This window comes from Doryrhamphus excisus, chromosome 4, assembly GCF_030265055.1.
Source record: "Doryrhamphus excisus isolate RoL2022-K1 chromosome 4, RoL_Dexc_1.0, whole genome shotgun sequence".
Classification (NCBI taxonomy): domain Eukaryota; kingdom Metazoa; phylum Chordata; class Actinopteri; order Syngnathiformes; family Syngnathidae; genus Doryrhamphus; species Doryrhamphus excisus.
The window spans coordinates 15,309,617-15,332,521 of record NC_080469.1 but is presented as its reverse complement, the minus strand read 5'-3'; the positions used below and the strand labels follow the sequence as shown (position 1 = coordinate 15,332,521).

Genomic DNA, 22,905 nt, shown 5'->3' with positions numbered 1-22,905 from the left:
TCCAGACAATATAGTTGAGTTTAATCTTAATATAAAAAAAGGAAAACAATATTGCATCTTCGTATACATGGATAGGGAATCACTACATCAAACAACAAGACAAGAAAACAATTCCAGGAACTTGACAAAATGAAATGAGACTTCCTGTAGCCATCATGAAGCCAGCAGGTGCTCTTAATAATGGGCATAAACATTCCGGTCAGGTCCAGAATTAGATGGCAAACTTCACATGGAATGCCATTAATCCCAGCACATGGAAATATACAAAAGTGTATTAGACATGTTTGTATGTCCCCACGACCGTTATGGAGGAGGCGTGCACTCTTTTTCTGTTACTCTACAACTTGGCAAAGCAACAGTAGTCAATGGTGAGAGTTCCTCTACAAAAAAAATAAAAATAATGAAAACTTACAAAAGCATGTACCTAACAAAGATACTCCTTGTCGGCGATGTGTCCACAAAAGTCCTGAAGATAGGAAAAATAAAATGTCCAACTTATTTGGGGGGGGAAAAAACAAAAAAAGTTTGTGTTGGGACCAAAAAGTCTAAACATAATTCCGTTTATCATACTCCCCGTTTTGCGTGGCTCGCTTGGTGGTGGGTGCGTATTTCACCGAATATCCAGAATTCCCGCTGGAGGGGCAGGAACAGCACAGCAAAGCCCCCCCAATCAGCAGCAGCGCGGTGGCCGCCCAGCCGATGTAGAGTGCGGCTCCGATCTCCCTCTTCTTGGAGGCGGGCACCTGCGGGTTGTAGAAGTCCGAGATGATGTTGTTGGCCATCCAACAGAGGGGCACCAGCACGAAGATGCCGCTGATGATGTAGATAACCCCTCCTGCGTTCACCACCCGGGCTTTGACGTACTCGTTGCGGATACAGTTGGTGCACTGCGCCCCCGCGATGACCACCATGAGCCCCAGAACGCCCATCACCGACGAGATGATGGTGAGCGCCCGGGCCGCCTGTAGGTCGTGGCTGAGGGCGAGCACCGAGTCGTGCACCTTGCATTGCATTTGACCAGTGCTCTGCACCACGCACGACATCCACAGGCCGTCCCACATGGTCTGAGCCACCACGATGTTGGCCTCGATGAAGGCGGTCACCTTCCACATGGGCAGCCCGCAGGCAACCATCACCAAGAGGGAGCCGATGACGCACAACGACAGTCCCAGAATCTCCAGTCCAGCCGACACCATGTTCTCTATTTGTGCTCAATCAGGCAAGTCCAAAAACGCGTCTTAAAACCCTTAAAACTCTTTGTCCTTGCTCGTCTTCAAAGTGACTTATTCGTCTTTTTATTTGCTCATCTCTCGCAGCTATCCTCCACTCCTTTGTGCTAGCGTGAAAACAACTGGACTCACAGTAGCACCGGACCACCAATATTTCTGCGGGGTGGGAATGTGCTCTGGTCGAGAAGAAACTTTCAACCAATCAGCTTCGGCCGCATCCCCAATGGACCAATGAGACGGTAGGGAAGTTGTGAGGCTGAATAAAGCGGTCCAGAGTGCATTGTGCTGTTTGAACAGTTATTTACAAGGAGTGGGGGGGGGGGCAGGGATAGGGCCGAGTCGTGTGTGCCCATTATGTAGCTCAAAGACACTGGTTTGATCTTATGATGCCTTTAAATTTAAAATTCAAACATAAACACGCTGTCCTTGTGAGGCTCTATTATGTTGTCAAGTCAGAGTTAGCATACTTGGCACTCTGTCCGTTCTCAATCGGTACAAGGGCGAGCAGGAGCCTACCCCAGCTGGCTTTGGGTAAAAGGCAGGGTGAAACCGGCACTGGTTACCAGTCAGTCACACATGTAGACAAGCAACCATTCACATACGGACAATCTAGAGTGAAATTAATCAAAAAATTATGTTTTTTTTAACTGTTTCTGGTGAAATTCAAAATCGTGTCTCCTCTCTGTAATAGGCTATTGCTTTTACGTAATAGTTGTTACATTCTTTGTGGAAATAGCACCATGCAGATCTTGGGAAGAAGAGCCAGAATAATGTGCACTTTGCCAAACCAAATTAAAGAGTTATAACAATTATGACTGTTGTGATAGCTCGGCTATAGGCATACATTTTATTTTTGTTTTCTACATTGCAGATATAACCAGATGATATTACATCATCATGTATGTCATCTCTAGCCCCTAAAGTAGCAAACCATCATTTAGTGCATGGTTATTGGGACCAGCATTGAACTAGCAACAGAATTTACTCTACTGTGCCCAATTTATTTTATGGTTATATATATTGTTTGTTTTTTTGTCTTTTCAGCTTTCTACAACAGCCAGCGTTATTCCTTCGTGGAAATGTGCTTGCTGTTGAGGCTATATTTGTATGTGTGTATTCTTCATATTTTCTGTATAAAACAAAAAACGTGTGAACCACCACAAGAAACCGTGACACTGCGGTCGCCATATTGACTCTGAAGTGCTAACGCTTGTCTATTGACAGTTGAGCCGTAATGGCGTCTCATGGCGACAGCCAGACACTCACCAGTGGGTGGGCCCTTCTGGAATGACTTCCGGGTTTTCTTTCCTGGGCTGGGACACAGCGGCTACAAGCAAAACTGTCTTACCTACCAACTGTATCTCAAAGTTGTGCTCAGGTAAGACCTGAATGGTGGTGGTTTAGTGTGTTTTTATTAACAAAGTGTGCGGAAGCGTTGAATAAACGTGGAATTAGGACACAGACAAAGCGCGAGAGTCACTGTCGAAGTGAACTGGCAACATGACAACAGCCGAAGTAACAACTGTTGCTGGCTAAAGTTAGACAAGGACTCTTGCGTTTCTTATTGTTTGTTATAGTTTAAATGCTGTTGTTTTAAAGAGGCAAAAATGTACTTTTTGAATGTTAACAATAGATCGTCAGTGGGTGTCTGACACACAGACTGGGTGTGGTGGACACCCACTGTCCGAGAAGCCATCGCACCAACGGGGGGTGACCTCGTTCAAGAAAGGACCCTTATATACCCAAAATATGCATGCTAACAACACCAATTGTAACATTAATAAATGCATTATGTAAGTTTTTTTTTAACCTTTTTCGGTGTTTGGAAATGGTCATTACACATCAATATGCATTTTATGACATCCTTTCAACTTACCTGTATGAACCTGAATATATGACGATACAGACTGACTCCTGTTTTTCAAGACCTGTTTTTGTAAAAAAAAAATATTTTTTAATTGTGCAAAACTTGTGCATACAGGAGGGACATGATTGGGCAGCTTTTGTGTCATTACTTGAGATGCGCTGATCAATCTGGCCGATTTCCATGGGAAAGGCATATGTCGAATAATGCCTTTTAATGCAGATCACAAAAACCTGTTGCTTCTACCATTGCAGCCTGCAGCTTGTAGAGACCCATGTGTGCAGTGTAGTGTCCTGTGCTAATGTCTTGGCTAGTGTCCTCCTCCCTCTTCCCTTCAGCTGTGTGGCGGCAAACCCAAACAAACATGTCTGCTGTGTGGCACTTATATTCTATATGTGTATGTATTCATTTGTGAACCCCAAATATAAGAGGACAGAATTTTTCAAGGTGGGAAAAAATGCCTTCTTATATTCACGTCAGTGTGGTAGTTTTCTTCCTTCCGGATGCCAAGACATCGACTACTTAACAAACCTTAATAATTCTTTCATAAGAATGTACGGCGTCCAGACAATGCACTATGCACATACGTATGTAACCATTCAGTGATTCATTCATTTTCTACCGCTTATCCTCACGAGGGTCGCGGGAGGTGCTGGAGCCTATCCCAGCTGTTTTCCGGTGAGAGGCGGTGTACACCCTGGACTAACCAATGAAAGACAATAGTGTACTGTATGTGAATTACACATTAGGGCAATTTGTGCCTTAACACACTTTTCGAACTGCCCTCACTGTAACCTGCTATTATTACATGCACTGTTAACCCAATGCCTGATTTGAAAACACTCATTTATTATCCCATTGTCTTGGTTTATACACACTGGCGGGGAAACTCCACTTTAATGGGCCCACATGCTCCTAAATCAGAACCACATAAAAGCTACATCGACAAGCCATTCACAGCATTGACTTTCACACATTATCCACAAATCCCTCTCGTGGTGCATTCCTTCCTTGTAAAAGCTTTTCAATATCTGATTAATCCTTGACCTTTGATTGTAACAAATAACTTCCTCCACAATAACAGAGGGAAACAATAATGTATTTTCTTTACCCGTCTGTCCAAATGTGGCACAGGGCCACTATTGAGGAATTATCCTCCATCTCTGCTTGTGTTCTGAGTTCAGTTCAGTTTTGAGGGTACACACTTTGTGAACTGTAATCTCAGGCTGGCAGCTGCCCTCTCAGTTTAGAAACAATTTCGCTTTTTACACGGCTAAGTGCAGGTCAGTTTACCATTGTGAGGACAACGTGTCAACCAATAGTGAACACAACAAGGGCTCTGATTGAGCGCTTTCATTGCTCTCTGACCTTTCTCTTTATCTTGTAAAAATTTACTAGCATCGGAGCACAGAGTAAGATATCTGTGTGACATAACAATCTATGAGGGGGATGCTTCCTCCTGCCTTGCGGTGTAGTCTGAATAAACACACAGCATTTGATTCATGTTGACAGCACTAAGTGTCTTGCACTCTTATTTAATTGTCTTGGTCAACTCTCTTCCCCTATGCAGCATTCTACCGTATTTATTTTGTCATGTAACGAATGAAACCTTGTGTGGCTAGATCAGGGGTGGGCAAACTACGGCCCGGGGGCCACATCCGGCCCGCCAAGTGTTTGAATACGGCCCGCCCGTTCTTTCCAAAGTATTTCATTTAAAGTCAACATACAAGCTGGCATCATGGCTTGAGACGACATTTTCATGGTTTGGCGGTTTTATCAATTTCGTTATTTGATGCGGTCTGTTGTTTACAAAGTGAAAAAAGGGACACAAGCACATAATAATAATAATAATAATATTAAATAATAAATTTATTCTTATTATTATAAATTTATAATGCACTTTACATCAAATAAATGATCTCAAAGTGCACATATAGCAGATTGCATAACACTTTTACAGATACAATAATTTCGTTATTTGATGCGGTCTGTTGTTTACAAAGTGCTCCTGAAAAAAGGGACACAAGCATATAATGATAATAATAATACAATTAATAATAATAAATAATAATAATATAAATAATAATACATTTATTATGATACATTTATAACGCACTTTACATCAAATAAATGATCTCAAAGTGCCCATAAAGCAGATTGCATGACACTTTTACAGATACAATAATTCCAGCTGGACTGTTACGTGTAAAATATCTGTCTGGCCCCCCGTCAATTTTGTTAAATCAATGCGGCCCGCCAGTCAAAAAGTTTGCCCACCCCTGGGCTAGATAGAACGCTTTGTAAACCTCACTCTCCGATGGACAGTGAGTTGACATCCCAGGGATTTTAGCTAGGGCTGCTTGACTTAACTCTCAATCAGTGAGGATATATGGACGCAGGTTTAGGCCCGGGTCAGATGCAGGGCTGAACCGCATTACTGTCAGTTAGTGGGCTTTGCTGTAATAGATACCAGTGTCTCAAATAATTGCATTGTGTATGTTTGACCAAAGACTCACCGGATCTCAGGTGATGTTATGTGAAAGGTGCAAGAGATTGGAGAAACACTTTTCCCCTGTCTTATAGACAAGTAGAAGTGTGGAGGGAGGGCCAGCCTATCAGTTTATATAGATCACTGGGTTGAAAAAGGCACACCAGAGGCATAACGGATGGATGGCTGAATGGTAGAAAGCATCCAGACTGTTAAGGGCACACTTGGAGGCCATACACGCTTGGTACTCTGCAGCCCTTTGTCTTTAGTTGAGGAAATGTAAAGGTTTGGAGGTCATTTTGAAAGGTGACTGTTCTTTTGAAGGGGACCTATTATGCTAATTTTCGGGCCTTTTTATTGAGTTGTGGACTCCTTTAGAGAGAGCCTGCTCGGAAAGCTTTCTAGACCTTCCAGAATCTGCAAACCATCTGTTTAAGTTATGGCTGATCTCCATCAGGGCACGGGCGATGCTGGTAACGACAATCAAAGAGAACTGCTGAGAGAACTGTGGGGGGTTTTCGGTGCCAACACTTGAAGAGCAGAAGTTTAATGGTTTTAGTTCCCAGGAGGAGGACAGAGACAGCGATGAAAGAATTTTCTGGTGTGCTACTGTTTAACCAGTGTTGTTACATGTACTGTTTGGACAAAAACACTTGTTTGTGTAACAAATGTTTGTGTAACATCTTTCTGTCTACTAAATAACCCATTATAATGACATGGACACCTGTGGCGTATAGAACGGTTCTATAGTCAGGAAATTACGGCATCTGCACTTTCATCTGTAGGCTCAGCTTTAGGTTCACAGTTTTCCATCATTGTGCTACAGCAGTTGTTTAAATCAGAGTGTGATGCTATCACTTTGTGACCCCCCTAATGTTTAAGTAATTTCCGATCCTTTTTCCATATCCATAAACGGTCCATCCTGAGCTTTAAACTCTTGTGTTTGTCTTCTGAAGAGGCCCGCTGGTTTCCTCATGGTTGAAAGCTTTTCTCAACCCTTGTATTGTTGCCCTTTTCCTGCCCTCTGGGCTAATATTTTCAAGTGGTTCTAAGACGGCTGACTTAAAGACTAATACCAGTTCTTTATTACTCTTGCCCACCACTGCTACATTTGCTACCCTCCTAGAAAATGATTAAAAAAAACACTCATTGTCAACAAGTGTCTTTGCCTGTGCCAAACTTCATTTTTTTTCACTTGCATGGTTTGTGTTGCTGTGATGTGTTGCCAGAACATTAATTTCATTATGCCTCCATCTTCATTAAAACGCCATTGTGGGAAAGTATTACTGTGGTCTTTTCAGTCAGAGCAGTAGGACCATTTGCACATTAGGACCCTCACTGCTTGTGAGGAAGGAAAATAGTTCTTGCCTCTCATTGGTGGCTTCCCTCCAGCCCCACCATAAATCAACTGTAAATGCATTACATGCCAACAACTTTGGCTTCACTAAGGTGGCATTTTCCCTTTTGGCCCAAAACAATTTAATCTCCCTCCCGTCTGGCTTGTTAATAACTGTGAGAGCGCAAGCAGCTCAGCAACCCAGGCCATTGCTAGTATACAGACATTATTAAGAAAGTACTAATTAAGTGTGCCCCCCACTTATCTGTCTTGATGTTGCCACTGTGATAATCACCCTGCAGAGATTGTTAAGAACTGGGATTTGTGTGCTAGCGAGTGTTAAACAAATGCGGGGGGGGGGACTTTATACTAACTTAGATCTTGACATGGCTTGAGTCCTTTGACTCTTTCATTGACAGTACCACATTCTATTTCTACTACCTGGTCAGGGTGCCGACATTTAAAAATGATAAGGGATAAGGGATAAACAGTCATTGTTTTCTGTGAGGGTTCCCTGAAACCACAGTTTGTCAGTTTGATAGATCTTCACTCCACGCAGTTTAATGGTGAGAAAAGTGACCAGCAACTACCTAATGTGTCACATGCCAGTGGACAAAGGTCACCTCAGGTTCCCATGCCACCTTTGCCCCCCTCTCCCCCCTTTTCCCTTCAAGCGCATCTCCGTTTGGCATCGTCCAGCAGTCTGCCTCCTTCGAATGCTTATCACACTCCACATGCCAAGGACCACTGTGTTGATGATAAAATGGAGACTGTTCTTCCTGCTCCGTCATTATGTGACTAATTTATCACGCTGACTTGTTGATATGTCCTCCATTCAGGGTCATAGAGGTAGGCGGGTCCACGGGGGATAACAGTTTAATGGAAGTCTTGGAACAAACCTGGTCCCCATGGTGCTCCATAGCACGGATATACTCTCATATTGAGGGTGTATCAGTATTGTTGGAAGTGTTTGTGCGCTACTGCTGAAAGGGGGCTTGGTCACAGTGTACACTAAAGTTAGATTGGGGGGTGGGGGGGTGTGTTAGAGGCTTTCTGAACAGAGTCATTGGATTTACAATATTTCTTATGGGAAAAATTGATTGGGGTAGCATCCGTTAGACCTTTTGGAATGAATTAATGACACTTACCAAGGTTCCAATCATTACTTGACTGAAAGAGAATCTCTTTCTTTACTGTCAGGTTTGACAGACATCAGATATGTCTCAATCTGGCGAAAAGGCGAAGGTGAGTCAACTTTTACACATGTGCTAACCGACCAAAAGAAATATAGTGATATGTATATTTGGTCTTTGTTTTGAAACTAATCTTTTGTCTCATCAGTTCCCAGATGCAACTGGTTACGTTGGGTTTGCCAACCTTCCAAACCAAGTTCACCGAAAGTCTGTGAAAAAAGGCTTTGAATTCACCCTCATGGTTGTCGGTGGGTAATGTCTTTTTAAGACCAATTCATTTAAACTATCACCATATATATATAAAGTCTGACACTCCATTTAGACTTATTATCCATTTACACTTTCTTTGTTCGTAGGGGAATCTGGTTTGGGCAAATCAACGCTTATAAACAGCCTGTTTCTTACTGATCTCTACCCTGAACGCTACATTCCTGGCGCTGCAGGTAAACTCCCACAGACACACAAGCATTTACATGCACGCACATACTGTAATAACAGAGAAATGTCTGTTTTGCACTGTCTCCAGCTGAGCATTATTTCAGCAGGAATTCTGGGAATGCCTTATATGTCTTGACTTTGACTTAAAAACAATGATCCAGGCCCCCGTGGGTGATTCTGGAAAGTAACATAGTCTTTTTATACCACAAAACACATGCTTTCGCTTTATCTGCGTGGAGCCTAGGGTTGTGACAGTGTTACACAATCCAGTGAAGCAACACATTGTGGAAATGATAAATATTGTATGACCAGTGGGGTTTCTTTCTCTGTTTTGACGCCCACCACTCCACAGAGAAGATCGAGAGGACGGTGCAGATTGAAGCATCCACCGTGGAGATTGAAGAGAGAGGTGTGAAGCTCCGCCTCACCGTGGTGGATACCCCGGGATATGGTGATGCCATCAACAGCCAGGACTGGTGTGTTTGTAAACCTTGGTTGAATGAGAACATCTTGGGACCTTTGTGTTTTCTTGTGTTATCTTCTGTTCTCAACTCCCTTTTCACAAGTTTCTCTATTTCTTATCTGACCACCCTCTGACTAGCATAGTGAATGTGTCCAAAAATACAAAGTTCCCTTAAAGTATCACAGAGTCACACAAAATCCTTCGATGTCAGCTTTTCCTATCATTGTGTAGAATTCACCAAGCGTTGTATTGTTCAGTGAACAATGAGCTGTGTATAGACCATCGTGAGACAGATTAGTCATACCCTACTGATGATGTGTTTTTGCAATAGTAATCATTGCATGCCATACATTTCTGGTCGGATTCTGAATCATACGGCTTCTGGGATGTAGGTACTTTATTGTAGTTGAATGTGGTGCCTGCTTACATCCTTCTCTTTTCCATGAAGCTTCAAGACCATCATTCACTACATCGACAATCAGTTTGAGCGCTACCTCCACGACGAGAGCGGCCTGAACCGACGGCACATAGTGGACAATCGGGTGCACTGCTGCTTCTACTTCATATCACCATTTGGACACGGGTAAATTAATACATTAGCCTGAAAGTAGCAACCGAGATATTACCTCAGTCACTTTTTCATGCTAAATTAGTCAGTGTAATCACAATCATTTTTAAGCACATATAATCTTTTTCATCTAGTCTAAAGCCTTTGGATGTGGAGTTTATGAAGGCCATTCACAGCAAAGTTAATATCGTCCCTGTCATCGCTAAGGCTGATACACTGACGCTGAGGGAGCGGGACCGCTTGAAGAGGCGGGTAAGTTTGATACACATGCACAAATGTAATCAAATTTGATCTTATTTCACATTCACTGGCTGCTCTGTATTTGAAACATTGTAAAATGTGTGCTTGACTGTTTCATTTATATTGTTTGTATTCTTTGGAGAATGCCAAAGGGATACTTATAATGTAGATGAGCTCATTTCATCCAGTCTCAACTCGTCCCTCATACTTTGCTTTGGAGCACATCCAAGTGTCAGGCTGCATGCACGCTTCTCAGCTTCCTGCTGTGGAGAGGTGGAAGGACGCGGTAGTGCAACACACGTCACAGCTGTTCGCCTCCTCCGCGAAACCTGACTTCACCGGGCTTTCCTGTCTCTGTTGTTATTACTCTCTAACACAAATTACTTTTTCAACTCAACTTTCAACCTGTGGGCTTTTTAATTGGAAGTCTCCCCAGTCTACTCCTTGTAATCTCAGCCCCTCCACCCTCCTCCTGTGCCTCATTCAGGCACCGGAGCCGGTGGTCTGATAGGCATCGGGTCACCTCGTCAACTCAAAAGAGGGAAATGTGGTTCGCTGGAGGTTTCCACAGCAAGACTGCTAAAAACCACAGAGGCAGCATTTTGTGGAACTGCAGTGTGGCAGTTTTTGGGCACACAACACTAAATTTACTGTGACCCTTAGTCACAATTTGATGTCATTTTTGCACAGATGCACAAAATCAGCCGACCTGCTTGGTGATTAATTAAGTTCTCTTAACTGGAAGATAGACATGAAGTTAAATGTTGAATAATCAATTTATTTTTTTAAATAATAAATATAATACCCTCCTAATCCTTAGACCAGTTGAAAAATTGCAAGAATTCCAATTTTGCACTGCCGGATTTTAAGCAGGTTTAAAGTAGACCTTAAAAATGCAAAAAGAAGTAATGGGACCATTTCTGTCAGGTATTCACACACTCATGATCTGTTGATGTTTCCTCTTTGTTCAAAGCCGACCTGTGAATTGAAACTGGGGGGTTTCCTTAAGTCCCTATGGCTGTCTGGAGGGCAATAATAGTGTCAGCGGACGTGTGATTCATTCTCACATCAAAAGTGAAATTCCTACATTTGATGCATTGTCCTGAAGGGACCTGTCAGTCGAAGTGTATTTTGTTGTGTTACTTTGTGGTGTTCCTGTGTTTCAGATTGAACAAAACGTTTGTTTCCTGCCACCGCTGACCGCCCAGCCACTCTCCCTAGGCTCCTAAAAACTTTATGACATTTTGATTCAGCTGGAACGTCAGGTGTTTTGTTTTAGTGTTCAGCCACTTCTTCGCTGACAAGTAAACATTTAGAAAATCACAACTGTTTTTTCCCTGTGGTTCATGGAAAAGCCATTATTGTCAGGAAATACAGATAGTTGGTTATCTGGTATAATCTATTCCCCAGTGTGGCATGTTAACCAGTTTACCCCCTATTTGGCAGGGAAGTGGGTTCAACTATTATCTCTGTCCTCATTTACTGTAGATGCATGTAGTAGTCACCATACAGTATCTCAAAAAAGTGAGTACACCCCTCACGTATGATCAGCCATTTTTATTACAGTATATCATCTCAAGGCACCACAGGCCATAGAAACAAACATTGGATTTTCTTAGTGTATATAGCTTGTATCCCAGTATAGATTTACTCTCTACTCGTGCTGTACTACCTACTGAGTAGTGTCTTGCCTTCAGACAATCATGATAGCGGTTGGGGCTGCATGAGTGCTGCTGGAACAGCACCTCCCTTGGGCCGTGTACCAGCTTCACAACACACCTCTAAGATGACAAGTGCCTTAAAAATCACTTTTGAAAGTGTCTCTTAGTTGAGCAAGTGGCGTTTGTTGCTTGAAGTAGATTATCTTAAGTGGTTCTCATGGGTACACGTATGCATCCTGTCATAAAGTAAAACAAGCAATATGCCTTCCGTTGGAGGTGCCGCTGCTCATAGTCGTGAATCTGACAGAAAGCTACAGGGTGATTCATAACCTTGTCCCACAATATATGTATATATTTTTTTGCTGGACATTTGTCTTAACGTAAATGCGACACCTCAGCATACACTTTCTCTTTTAACGGGGGGAAACAGATTGTACAGAACAATATAGGTTTCCTGCCATGTGTCATAGCTCATGTCAAGAGAAACCGTTGCCTCAATCAGGTCAGACTCATAGACAAAGTGGGGGAAAAGAGTTTTCTTTTTCTCACTTCTGATTGTTCCTCGCACAGTTCACTTGTTTCCTCCCTTGGCAGAACCCCCACCCCCTCAGAAACCGCTGGCTTTTTTTTTTTTTTGTCATTTGCTCTAATGCCATTTTCCTGCAGCAGGGTTGTGGTAGTCTCTTGCTCATAAATTTCCCAGAGGAGGGTATATTGAGAGGCTGATCCTCTCAGTCTGGGACCTGGTAGTCATATCCTGTGTAGGGCTTTGCTCTCAATCAGCTTGACCGTTTAAAAAAAAAACAACAACTCAATGAAGAGGACAGTCCACATCTGGTTTAGATGGGACACAACAGTGTATCTTTTTACTAGAATTCTACAGCTGCAGCGATTGTTCGTGGTGCGATACGCCATTTGAAGTAAAAGGGCACATTTTACAAGCTTTTAATAGACAAGTTCAAAAGTTTTCCTGGAGCCAAGATGATGCAAGGCTGTAACTTCCTTTTCGTAGAGAAGAATACATTGAAATGATGGCCAAATGTAAGGTTTTGGTGAATCAACCCAACCTGTTGGATAATAGCCAAGTTTCCACACACATCTTTTTTGTTTTTCTCCCTCATGTAACTGTCCAACACCAGAGGTCATGAAGGTTAGAGAACTCAATTCCTCCCCTTTTCCCGCACAAGCGTTGTGGCAGTAGACAATAGTTGGAGCTCTTTTTCCTCTCCGCTCCCTTCTGTTTCCTCCATGTCCTCATCCCCTCTCCTTTCTTCCCTCAGCCACCTTTTTGTCCCCCCCCCCCCACATCACTGTCACCCAGCCTCACTGTCTCTCCCACGCTGGGCCCTGACTCTCCTTCCCTCCCTCTCTCCCTCCCTCCCACCTTCTCTCATGTTTGGCCGCTCAGCTGCTGTATATCACCCCCGGCCGGGGGTCGCAGTCACAGTTTTCCCCTCATTGTCTGGCTGGATGTCATCTCCACAAAGCACTCGAGCATGCGCTGCTGTGTGAACAAATCCTGTGGCCCTGCAGGGACACATTTTTGTCCCAAGTAGATCGTGCTAGCCTGTGTTGTCGCCAAGTTTTCCGCAACTACAATAACAGAACTTCAAAGCTCTTATTAAGCAGTGGTGAGGTCTACTGAGCTAGTGTGATCAACATCTGTAGGTGACAAACATATTGTAAAAGACAGCGTGCAAAAAATAAAATATAGTGTAACTCAAGTGAGTTTGGACCTCACATTGAAGCAAACATTTTATTATATCTTCTCAAGGGACATATAAATGAAACTTGGATATAGCTGTAACTCAGAGTAGTCACTGCTCAGAAAGCAGTATAGATTTACTATCCCCTGAAAATGAAGCAACACATAGTTATTATAGTCACTTGTCATCTTGGAGGTGTGTATGGGCTCATTATCATGTTGGAAAACTGCCAAGGCAACATTTTCCCAAGGCATGGGATCATGCTCTGCTTCAGAATGTCACAGTACATGTTAGAATTCATATTTCCAGCAATTAACCGCAGCTCCACTTTGCCAGCAGCACTCATGCAGTTCTTTGTAATTTTTAATGAGATATATAATAAGGCATTACACTAATTTGATTTGTCACCTATAGCACAAAGCTTATATAGCTTGTAGTACAATATACTGACCTACACCAGGTTTTGGTATCCTCAATCTACACGCTAAAGATTGCAATTTCATATTCCTGCTTAATTTTTAAATTAATTTCTTGTTAATAATAGAGAGAAACGTTGTTCTCATTACACACAAAAAATGTACCAAACCCAACTGAAACCATAGCCCAAATACTGAAGTACGATCCGTACCATGGGTTACCAGTACCTTTACAGTCCTAGGTCATAAGTCATAACTGGAAGTACAACAGGCAAGCAGTGTGTATTATAGGGTTGTAGACGCATCTTGGAGAAATGCCTTCTCTGACGGGTAGCCAGGGCAAGCCGGCAGCCTGCGGAGCCGCATACCACCACTAGCAGCTACTTTGGAGGGAAATGGAGGCATCATCTTCAGATAGACAGAACTAGGGGTGTAGCGCTAAAGGCTCGACCGTGAATCCGATTTATTCTGTTCATTGAGCCGCTTGTATTATGATTCATTAGTGGTGAGTACTTATACATTTTATAATTAAAATGTGTCTGTAAGGCATATAAAGGGCTTAAACCTTGACTATCGAGAGTAAATAATGGTAGTTGATTTGATTGTCTTATGCCTGTCTGTCCGTAATGTCTGTCTGTTTTTTTCAGTAGCTCTATACTACTATACAAGCCGTACACTGACTACTCTTACATTTTTCTCACTTCTATCGTATTGTATGTTGGTGTATGAGGCCAGCCCAGTCCCCCTCTTTTTCCTGTTACTGTTTCAAACACGCGGACGTATTTATTTTTCTGCCCTCCCGCAGTCATTGTGCCAGACCATGGTCTGAGTCTCAGCAGATTTTTAGACAAATAAATACACGCTTTTCCTCATCAGGCAAGCTGCTCTTTTGTATACAATAATCCGCTCTGTGGTGAAAGACAGCGTGAAAAACGGCACGTTTCCTTCTTCCTGTAGAATCACCGCTTTTTATTGTAGAGAGCCTTTTGATTTGTACAGGCAACAGAGAGTGATGTGTGCCCGCCTCGTACTGTCCCCTAGTAAATCTGCCTTAAATGCAAGATTACTTGAATAGCGCGATTGTTCCTCTCCATGCTCTTTGATCACAAGGAAAAGTGGGTGGTCTTAACAGTGCTAAGACTTAAACCAAGACAATAGGAGTTAGTGAGGTGTGTGAGCACGTTGATCACTGTTAAGTCATGTGACGCATTCAAGTTACCAACGGACTTCCCCTGTACTTTCCATTCAAACAAATCCAGCTGTTCTGTTCCTGTCTCTTCTAGTTAAAACTGTCCCTCAAACCCTGATCTGGAATGTGCATGAATGCCTTTAATCCTGCTCACACAAAGGTATTGTTTCTTCCAGTGCTACTTTACGTGAGTGTGTGCAGCTCAGATGAGCGGAAGATGTGAAAATGACTTGTGGCGCTGCTCCTCCTCTTAACTTTTTTTTACCAAGGACTTGACACCTGATTATACCAGTTCAGATTGTTAAGGTAGCTGGCAGTTATGCGTGACTGCGTGTTTGCACCCTCCCTTCTTCAGGTATTGTTGAGGCTCCCTCATCCTCGTAGACTCCCTGCAGATAGTCGTTTACTGGTTAAAAAACATAGTATATTGTGTTATTTTTTTTTACCAAAGTTTGACAAACATGTCTCAAAATGCAGGTTTTACATGACAATCATGTTATCATACTGTCTAAATATTGCCAAATAGATTTTTCTTTTTTTTTTAAACAAAGGACAAGCATATATTGTGCGGGGGAGGGGGATCCTGGTCTGTTTCATGCTGTCACAGTTCATGTGGGAATTCATTTTTTTATTGTTTCACTCCAAGACTATGATGCTTGACTGTAGGTGTCCAAAAGTCAACTTGTTTAGCACCGGTTAGTTTAGAGCCAGTGTTGGACTGAAACGTCTTGGTTGGGGTTAACTGACCAAAGACCACACAGCCCATACACATGCATCATACAGATGAATAAAGATGACCATTCTTTGACCAGATTCTGTCCACAGTGAAATAGTAGGGATGCTTCCATCAGGGTTTTTTTTATGCTGCCGATTCCGATACCAAAGTTGTTAGTTAGGGAACGACACTACACTGCACGAAAGGATCGCTGAGGGCTGCAATAATGCTTGCCAAAGGTGATCGGCATTGAAAAAGGCATTTATCGCCGTCTGCCAGTCATTTCACTGATTGGTGACATTTCCCAATGAAATAGTAAAAATGTATTCTTGGATCAGCACATTTATGAAGCTGTGCCTCTGAAAGGTTTGTGCATGGGGGCCTAAAGAATTTACTTTAAACAGCCGAAAGTATCTTTCCATGTGCGGCAAAGCATCTAAATGTGCCAGAAATGGAAGTCAAATGTGATTCATAATAAAAAAGAAGACATTCTTTCTCATGTTGACAGTTTCTCAGAATCTCCACATTGATACATTAGTCTCCACTTGAGCAGCAGTGGCTGTGATTGCTCTTGGATAACCTCCCTCAAGGTGTTTGTATCATTATGAAACATGATCAGAAAGTTTATCTCAAAGTGTATCAGTCATAGCTTTTATCCCCACCAGCGCCCCTGCAGAAGCTTGCGGGCTCTGTGAGGTTACGTAAATGTGTGTGTAGTTGTTTTTGCTCTTTTCAGTCTGTTATGTTTTGCTGTGGCTTTTTGTGGTCCACATTCCTCAGGAAGAAGTACATTTTCAGGCAGATGGAGATCTTTTCTGTACAGTTAGAGAAAGCAATTAGGGAACTTCAGTGGAGGTCTGCCTCTTCAAGTGCAGTGCCGTTTTTCTAACATTTTTTTTTTCTTGCTCTCTGCTTTGTTGATTTCCTAAGAACGCTCCCGAGCTTGATTCTACTTCCAAGTATTGTTCCCAGGGGTTGGCTAGGCCAGTGGAGGCTCGGCTCTGTCTTCAGCAATTGGCCACAGAACTGTGGTTCAACTATGTGTTTTTAGTGTATGGTCACTGTTTACCACAGTCACACCCCGTTGGTCTCTCTTTTTCAAGCATTGGCTCTCCAGTGTTCTTTTGTCATCCACCAGAAGGTGTTAGTGGTGTTTTTGTGAGAAGAAATCATGTAAATATGATTCTTTCTGTGTGTCGCTGTAATGGTAGGTTTTCTTTTGCTATTGACCTTGTGTTATTATATTTATGTATTGTTGTGCAGGTTATGTGTACTTGGGCATCATTTTTGCTGAATTTAAACTCCACTAAATCTCGCTGGAAAATATCAGCCTCCACCCTCACATTTGTCATAATGCCTTTCCATAAACAATGCTTCATATTTAGCAATCTTAACCAGAAGTTCAGGCTTCCTTTTCTAATTAATACCAAGGTGGACTCTTGTAGGGCATTGTTCACTGCCCTGACTTACACTTGAGTGGAACTACATGGCCAAGCATAACAGCTCAGAGAGAGGAGGTGCGGGAGGTTCTCTAGCTGTACAGGACGGTCATAAAATCAAGATGGCTCCCACTGCCAACTTTTCTGTGCCAACAAAAATACACAACTACAAGGAGGAGAGTGTGGTGGAGCAAGAGAGATTAAGTAGATCTGCGGGAGACTACAAGGATTTCCAGGCAGGCAGGCTGTGATTCTAGCACCTAATCATGATTATAGACCATGCTTAGGACGTGTTGCTTAAACACTGTCATTAGCTCGTAAACAACCATCTCGTAGCATTTGATTCAGCACGATTGTATTGTAGGCAGCTCTTCATTTTTATGCAATAATGATGCAACAGTAGACGTCCCTTCACTGTATTTTGATGCTTGCGCAGTACTGGCCCGGTACAGCAGCTAAATTAAATAAAACACTCACAATGAAAGAAAACACATTTGCTTTCTGGCATGTGGCTGTGGGCCTCTGTAAGGAGACCAGTTTTATCCAAGAGGAGACTGAGGGCAGCAAGAAAACAGACTACTGTGTGGAGACTGTGCAGTATAACTGATGAAATGTGTCAATTATGTGGAAGTTGAGCTAAGATTCCTGGTGCTATGACTCAATGTTGTGTAGTACCTGGATTTTTCTATTGGCAGCAATGTCTAGATAGGCAGTCGTTGAAATTGAAACATAAAGTATAGTGGAAGAAAGGAAAGTTTCATGTTTGGTAATTTCAAACGTAGCATGCTACCCTCCAATTTGTTAATTGTCAAATTAAAGGGGAATTACACTTTTTCTTGGAATTTTGCCCATTATTCACAATCCATAAGTGAAACATGAACACATATTTATTTCCCTTTTCTGTGCATTTTTTATAAGTTAATATGAGCTAGCTAGCTTGCAACGGCCTGCATGGGAAATACAGGTACTTATTTTTACTTTAAAGCCCTCGCAAAAAAACGCCAACTGACTTGTATATTAATCAAGCTGCAGCGATAATGTTATTGTAGCAGCTAACATGAAAAACTATTCTTATCTCACAAACTAACACAACGCGTCACTAATTGAACGTTTCAACGTCATTCACAGACGGAAGAGTGGAGACCGAGCTCTCAATATCGCTACAAAGAGTGAACAAGATGGTCGCATAAGTATGTGTATAAGTATGTGTATCAATGTGCCGAGAAAATACATTTTGTTAGTGTTTTAAATCATCAAAATACGGCAAGATACTGCAGCTATTACATGCTATCATCACTGTATGTGTCAATGCATGATCACAGCATTTATATCAAACCAAGCAACGTTGTGAGAGGGTTTTATAGTCAAAATAGGTGTATCCCAATGACAACATTGTAAGCTTGTTCATATTAACTCGTTTTCTCATGTTATAATGCACAGAAAGGGGAAAAATATGTGTTCATGTTTCACATAAAGTGAAAAAAGTGCAGTTCCCCTTTAAGGGTTTCAAACGGAGTGGGGAAGGAGGGCAAAGTAAGAAGCAAAAAACTTACCACTTCCACACGGAATAGGAGGATAATTTTTTTTCACTGTGTTATGCCTTAAATTACAGTTGGAGTGCAGTGTTAAGGTAATGTAATCTAAGGTAATGTCTCATCAATGCAACATTACTGCTGCTGAGTGACCACAATACTGCATATGTGTGTATATAGTCAACCACCAAACAGCAATAATTTTTTGAAAAACTGCAATAGAGCGAGGGAGTGACGTTCCAACTACACTGTAGCGAGGGACCACTGTTATTGCAATACTGGTAACATTCAAGAACATGAAAGCCAGGTTAGAGTTTATATCTTTAAAAGTCTCCTGGGTTATAGAATCACATTCTTTTGACACATGAAACCAAGGTCAAAAGTATGGAGGAAGGAAAGGAACAGCTCATGATCCAAAGTACACCACATCACGTATCCAACATGGTTGCTAATGGAACGCATTGACAAAATAGTGAAGAGGGTTTGTGTGCTGGGGCTTTTTTGAACTAAAGATGTTGTGCAAATATTGCAATGCTGTGTGGCTAAAATGCTATCATCTTTGGAGTTTTGCTGGTCTACTTGTTTTTCAAGGTGTGTTAAATGATACTTATGAGTATGAGTATATTTCCTGATAACATTTCCCCAAATGCCTCCAGCTTGTAGAACTACTGTAGCTTTGTTATTTGTTTCTTCTTTTCCTGCAATTGTTTGACTCTTGTTTGTTTTCTCACTGAGTGTGGACCGTCTACTAGCTGCTGCTGCTGCACCAAATTGATCTTTGTCCAACCTCCACATAGGAGGCATTGCAGAAGAAGCCCTGGTCTTCAGTCACGCTCTCCAAATCATGTTTGTTTTTACATCAGCAACCACAACAATACCCGACCCTCCCAACACACACACACACACACACACACACACACGTAGACAACGCACATTTCTCACTGAGAAAACAATCTGCAGCCATAACAAGTGCGCAAACAGGAGCTCCACTCTGTAGGAAAACCTGCTCTCACTTCCCGGGATCGGGGCTGACTCACTCTGTCCTTTTATACTCTCCACTACATGAAAGTGGCCCAAAAAGTCAGGAAAACAACGCATGTGATTTCTTGGCTCCGTTACATAACAATAACTGTATGCTCTTGGGAAAACAAAAGACAAATGCTGCCTTGATGTTTAGAATAATAAATAGTGACGTGTGTCCCATGGCAGGGGTAAAGAAAGCTCCTTTGTTTTAACTAGCCTTTGAATGAAACACTGTGAGAACTTGAGGACTCCGTGAGGACTCTTTTTGGATTTTAAACACACACCAGAAGGCTTATTTTTTCACCTGCCACCCCCTTTCTGTCTCCCCACTCGTGTCCTCCACGGGGGTTTTAATTAAATGTGTTGCCGCAACAACATGCATACGTGCTCCCACCCACCCATTAGTCTGTAAGGCTGCCTTATTCTCTGTTTATGGCTCAGAACTGCAGCTGTATTTTCTCCATGAGAGCTAGTGTGCTTTAAACAAAGAAGACTATATTGTCAGCAGCTTAAGATGCTCCTTGGAGGATTAGTTGTATTATTAAACATTTCTGGGTTTGAGATCGAGAACAGACACCTGCAGGCGTCAAGAAGGGAGCGTCAGAGAGGTCATGACCCTGGCCGCCTCACCCTTTTTTTTCCTCTTGTTTCCACTCATCAGATCCTGGATGAGATCTCAGAGCACGGAATTAAAATCTATCAGCTACCCGATGCGGACTCTGACGAGGATGAGGAGTTCAAAGAGCAAACTAGAGTCCTCAAGGTGAACGATTGTACATTGTTGATCTTCTGTTGCACCCACACATCTCCAGTCATATCTTCTCCTCGCAGGCCAGCGTCCCCTTTGCTGTCATTGGCTCTAACCAGCTGATTGAGGTGAAGGGAAAGAAGATCCGTGGTCGTCTGTACCCCTGGGGAGTTGTGGAGGTGGAGAATCCAGAGCACAATGACTTCCTCAAGCTCCGCACCATGCTTGTGTGAGTCCCCTCACCAATAAAAATGCATAAAAAAAAAGAGGAAGGAAAAGTCAAGTGACCCTTGAAATAATGGCTTTGGAGACTTGCAGAAAAGTGTTACTTCCCTCTAGAGTCTGAAGATATAATTACATGCATGTGTTGGCTGTAGGACGCACATGCAAGACCTCCAGGAGGTTACTCAGGATCTGCATTATGAGAACTTCCGCTCAGAGAGGCTGAAGAAAGCGGGAAGGTGAGACACTTTTATGTGAAATAACACCTCAGATTTTAGCTGCTCTTGTCCGAGGTTCATTGTGGAATGTCCCCTGCAGAGCTGTGGATGAAGACGTGATGGACAAAGACCAGATACTGCTACAGAAAGAGGCAGAGGTAGACATGCTGCAGAAATTTGTGTTTCCAATTTCCTTATCTTGTGTATGTATAGTTTACACTTTGGCCCATCATTTGGTAATAATCTGCTTCCTAATTGCTCTTGATAATCCTGTTTATGTTACGGCGGCAACACGTCTTTGTGAACGGGCGAGTGTTATCAGAGCTGTTTGTAAACAATGTAATACATGTTGTACAGGATGTGATACCACCTCCTGTCCGGATGTCCTGGCCCACTTTTATGGTGGGAATGACCTCCATAGTATCAGCCGCAGAGAAAGTAGCTTTTTTTACAATACAATGTCTTCAGTGGGTAGGAAATTGCTTTTATTTTTTTGTTTTTTTTTGTTTAAGTACACCAAAGTACACAATCTCTGTGTGGAGTTTGCATGTTTGCACTGTCCATAGGTATGAAAGTGAGTGTGAATGGTCATTTGTCTAGTTGTGATTGGCTGGCGACCAGTCCAGGGTGTACCCCACCTCTCGCCCAAAACGACACTATTTAGGATAGCGGCATCGAAAATTGTTAACTGCTAACTGTATTATTTAATTGAGATATAATCAACAATTAATGAAATAATAAATAAAAGATCAGTGATACATACATGTACTGTAATATTAATAAAAAGCACATATATATGTAAAAATAAGCAAATCTATAAATTACAAAAGATTAACTATTGCAATAAATTATCTGCTGAATTTTTCTGACCACTACAATACCTTCAATTACAGGAGAGACAGTATAAACTGCAAACATCCTATCTCTACTTGTGCAGTTCTTCCTTGTAACCACAAGGTGGCGACAGATACCACAGAGGTCGTCGACTGGATAAATAAATGAAATGAAGCTCGCCGATACTGTAAATAATAAAAATAAATAAAATACAAATACTAAAATAATACTTAACATACAAATACAGTGATCTCTGTGTGTATATTATATCAAATATAAACGTAAAATTACTTTTAAAAATGTTTGTTAAGTTAAAAAAATAATGGTTTGCTCATTCTGTATGACTGCTAAAATAACGGCAATTATAGAAAAGTATAAAATGCAAAAATCACATCTCTACATTGTGCAGTTCTTTCTTCTGCCCACACGGTGGCGACAGATTCCACATGGCTACCACCAAGCGGCTAAACTGCTGGGTTTGTTCTATTCAAAGGTCACAGCTCATCATCATGTGTTGTGTTGTTGTCTTTGTTCTTTCCCTGCAGCTGAGACGCATGCAAGAGATGATTGCTCAGATGCAGGCACAAATGAAGATGAAATCAGACGAGTGAAAGTGTTGGAACACACACACACGCATACACACTAATCTGCTGTCACCCAACCCAACTTGCAGGAGTTTCCAAGATGCCACTGTTGACTCCTATCTGATTCAGAAACTCCACACTATTTCCTTCTTTTTATTTTTAAGCATGATGACCAGAATTCAGCTGCAGTCAGCGTATGACTGTTAATGGATTCTTTTAGTGTCTTTGAGGAATTAATACCAAGTGAGTCAACACTGGCGATATGGTATAGACTTTTAATCCTAATCTTTATAGTTTGCCAAGCTGCCGTTATCTGTACTTCACATGTTTACCAAAAAGGTCTCTACTCTGAACTGCTATTGTTAGACCTTTTGACCATATTTACATCTGAAAAGTAGAAAAGTTATTCGCTTTATTTGACTGTTAATGAAAAATCACTACAAATGCCAGCACGAAATTACATGTTTCTCGTTGTGTCACCTCATCCATCCACTAAGGTTGCTGTCAGGTTCCTATAATAATGCACTCATAAGTGCCATGTCACGTATATTGTATTTATGAGACGTTTGACGTCATCGCTATATGAAACAAAAAATGTTAATTTGTGTCATTTATTGCGTGCAATGGCCAGTTTCTAGTTCAGCACAGTGTTGTCCATGTACAAAAAAAATGTAAGAAACTGATGTAACGGACGTGCCATTCAGAATGATTCGATTAACTGCAAAACACAACACTTGTTACATGTGTTTTTGTACTTCCACTGAAATAAACCTTTTGTTTAGCGAAAACACATTTTACT

General features: G+C 42.0%; 2 protein-coding genes across 3 annotated transcripts; one reads left to right on the top strand and one right to left on the bottom strand.

Annotated features, from left to right (window-relative positions):
* Positions 1-1,401, bottom strand: cldn5a (claudin 5a). The gene has a single exon (XM_058069734.1). It carries the CDS (start codon positions 1,194-1,196, stop codon positions 546-548), a length of 651 nt encoding a protein of 216 aa, XP_057925717.1. The 5' UTR covers positions 1,197-1,401; the 3' UTR covers positions 1-545.
* Positions 1,402-2,484: 1,083 nt separating this feature from the next.
* zgc:63587 (uncharacterized protein LOC393431 homolog) lies at positions 2,485-22,898 on the top strand. 2 transcript variants are annotated; one of them, XM_058069731.1, is made up of 12 exons: positions 2,485-2,607; positions 8,118-8,162; positions 8,259-8,358; positions 8,467-8,553; positions 8,901-9,024; positions 9,460-9,594; positions 9,714-9,831; positions 20,162-20,263; positions 20,332-20,477; positions 20,626-20,709; positions 20,789-20,846; positions 22,068-22,898. In XM_058069731.1, the coding sequence occupies exons 2-12, from the start codon at positions 8,136-8,138 to the stop codon at positions 22,131-22,133; spliced, it is 1,047 nt and encodes a 348-aa protein (XP_057925714.1). In that variant the 5' UTR covers positions 2,485-2,607; positions 8,118-8,135; the 3' UTR covers positions 22,134-22,898. The 2 variants fall into 2 exon arrangements, with proteins under 2 accessions (XP_057925714.1, XP_057925716.1); XM_058069733.1 differs by lacking the exon at positions 2,485-2,607 and having other exon boundaries at positions 7,859-8,162.
* The last annotated feature ends 7 nt before the right edge of the window (positions 22,899-22,905 follow it).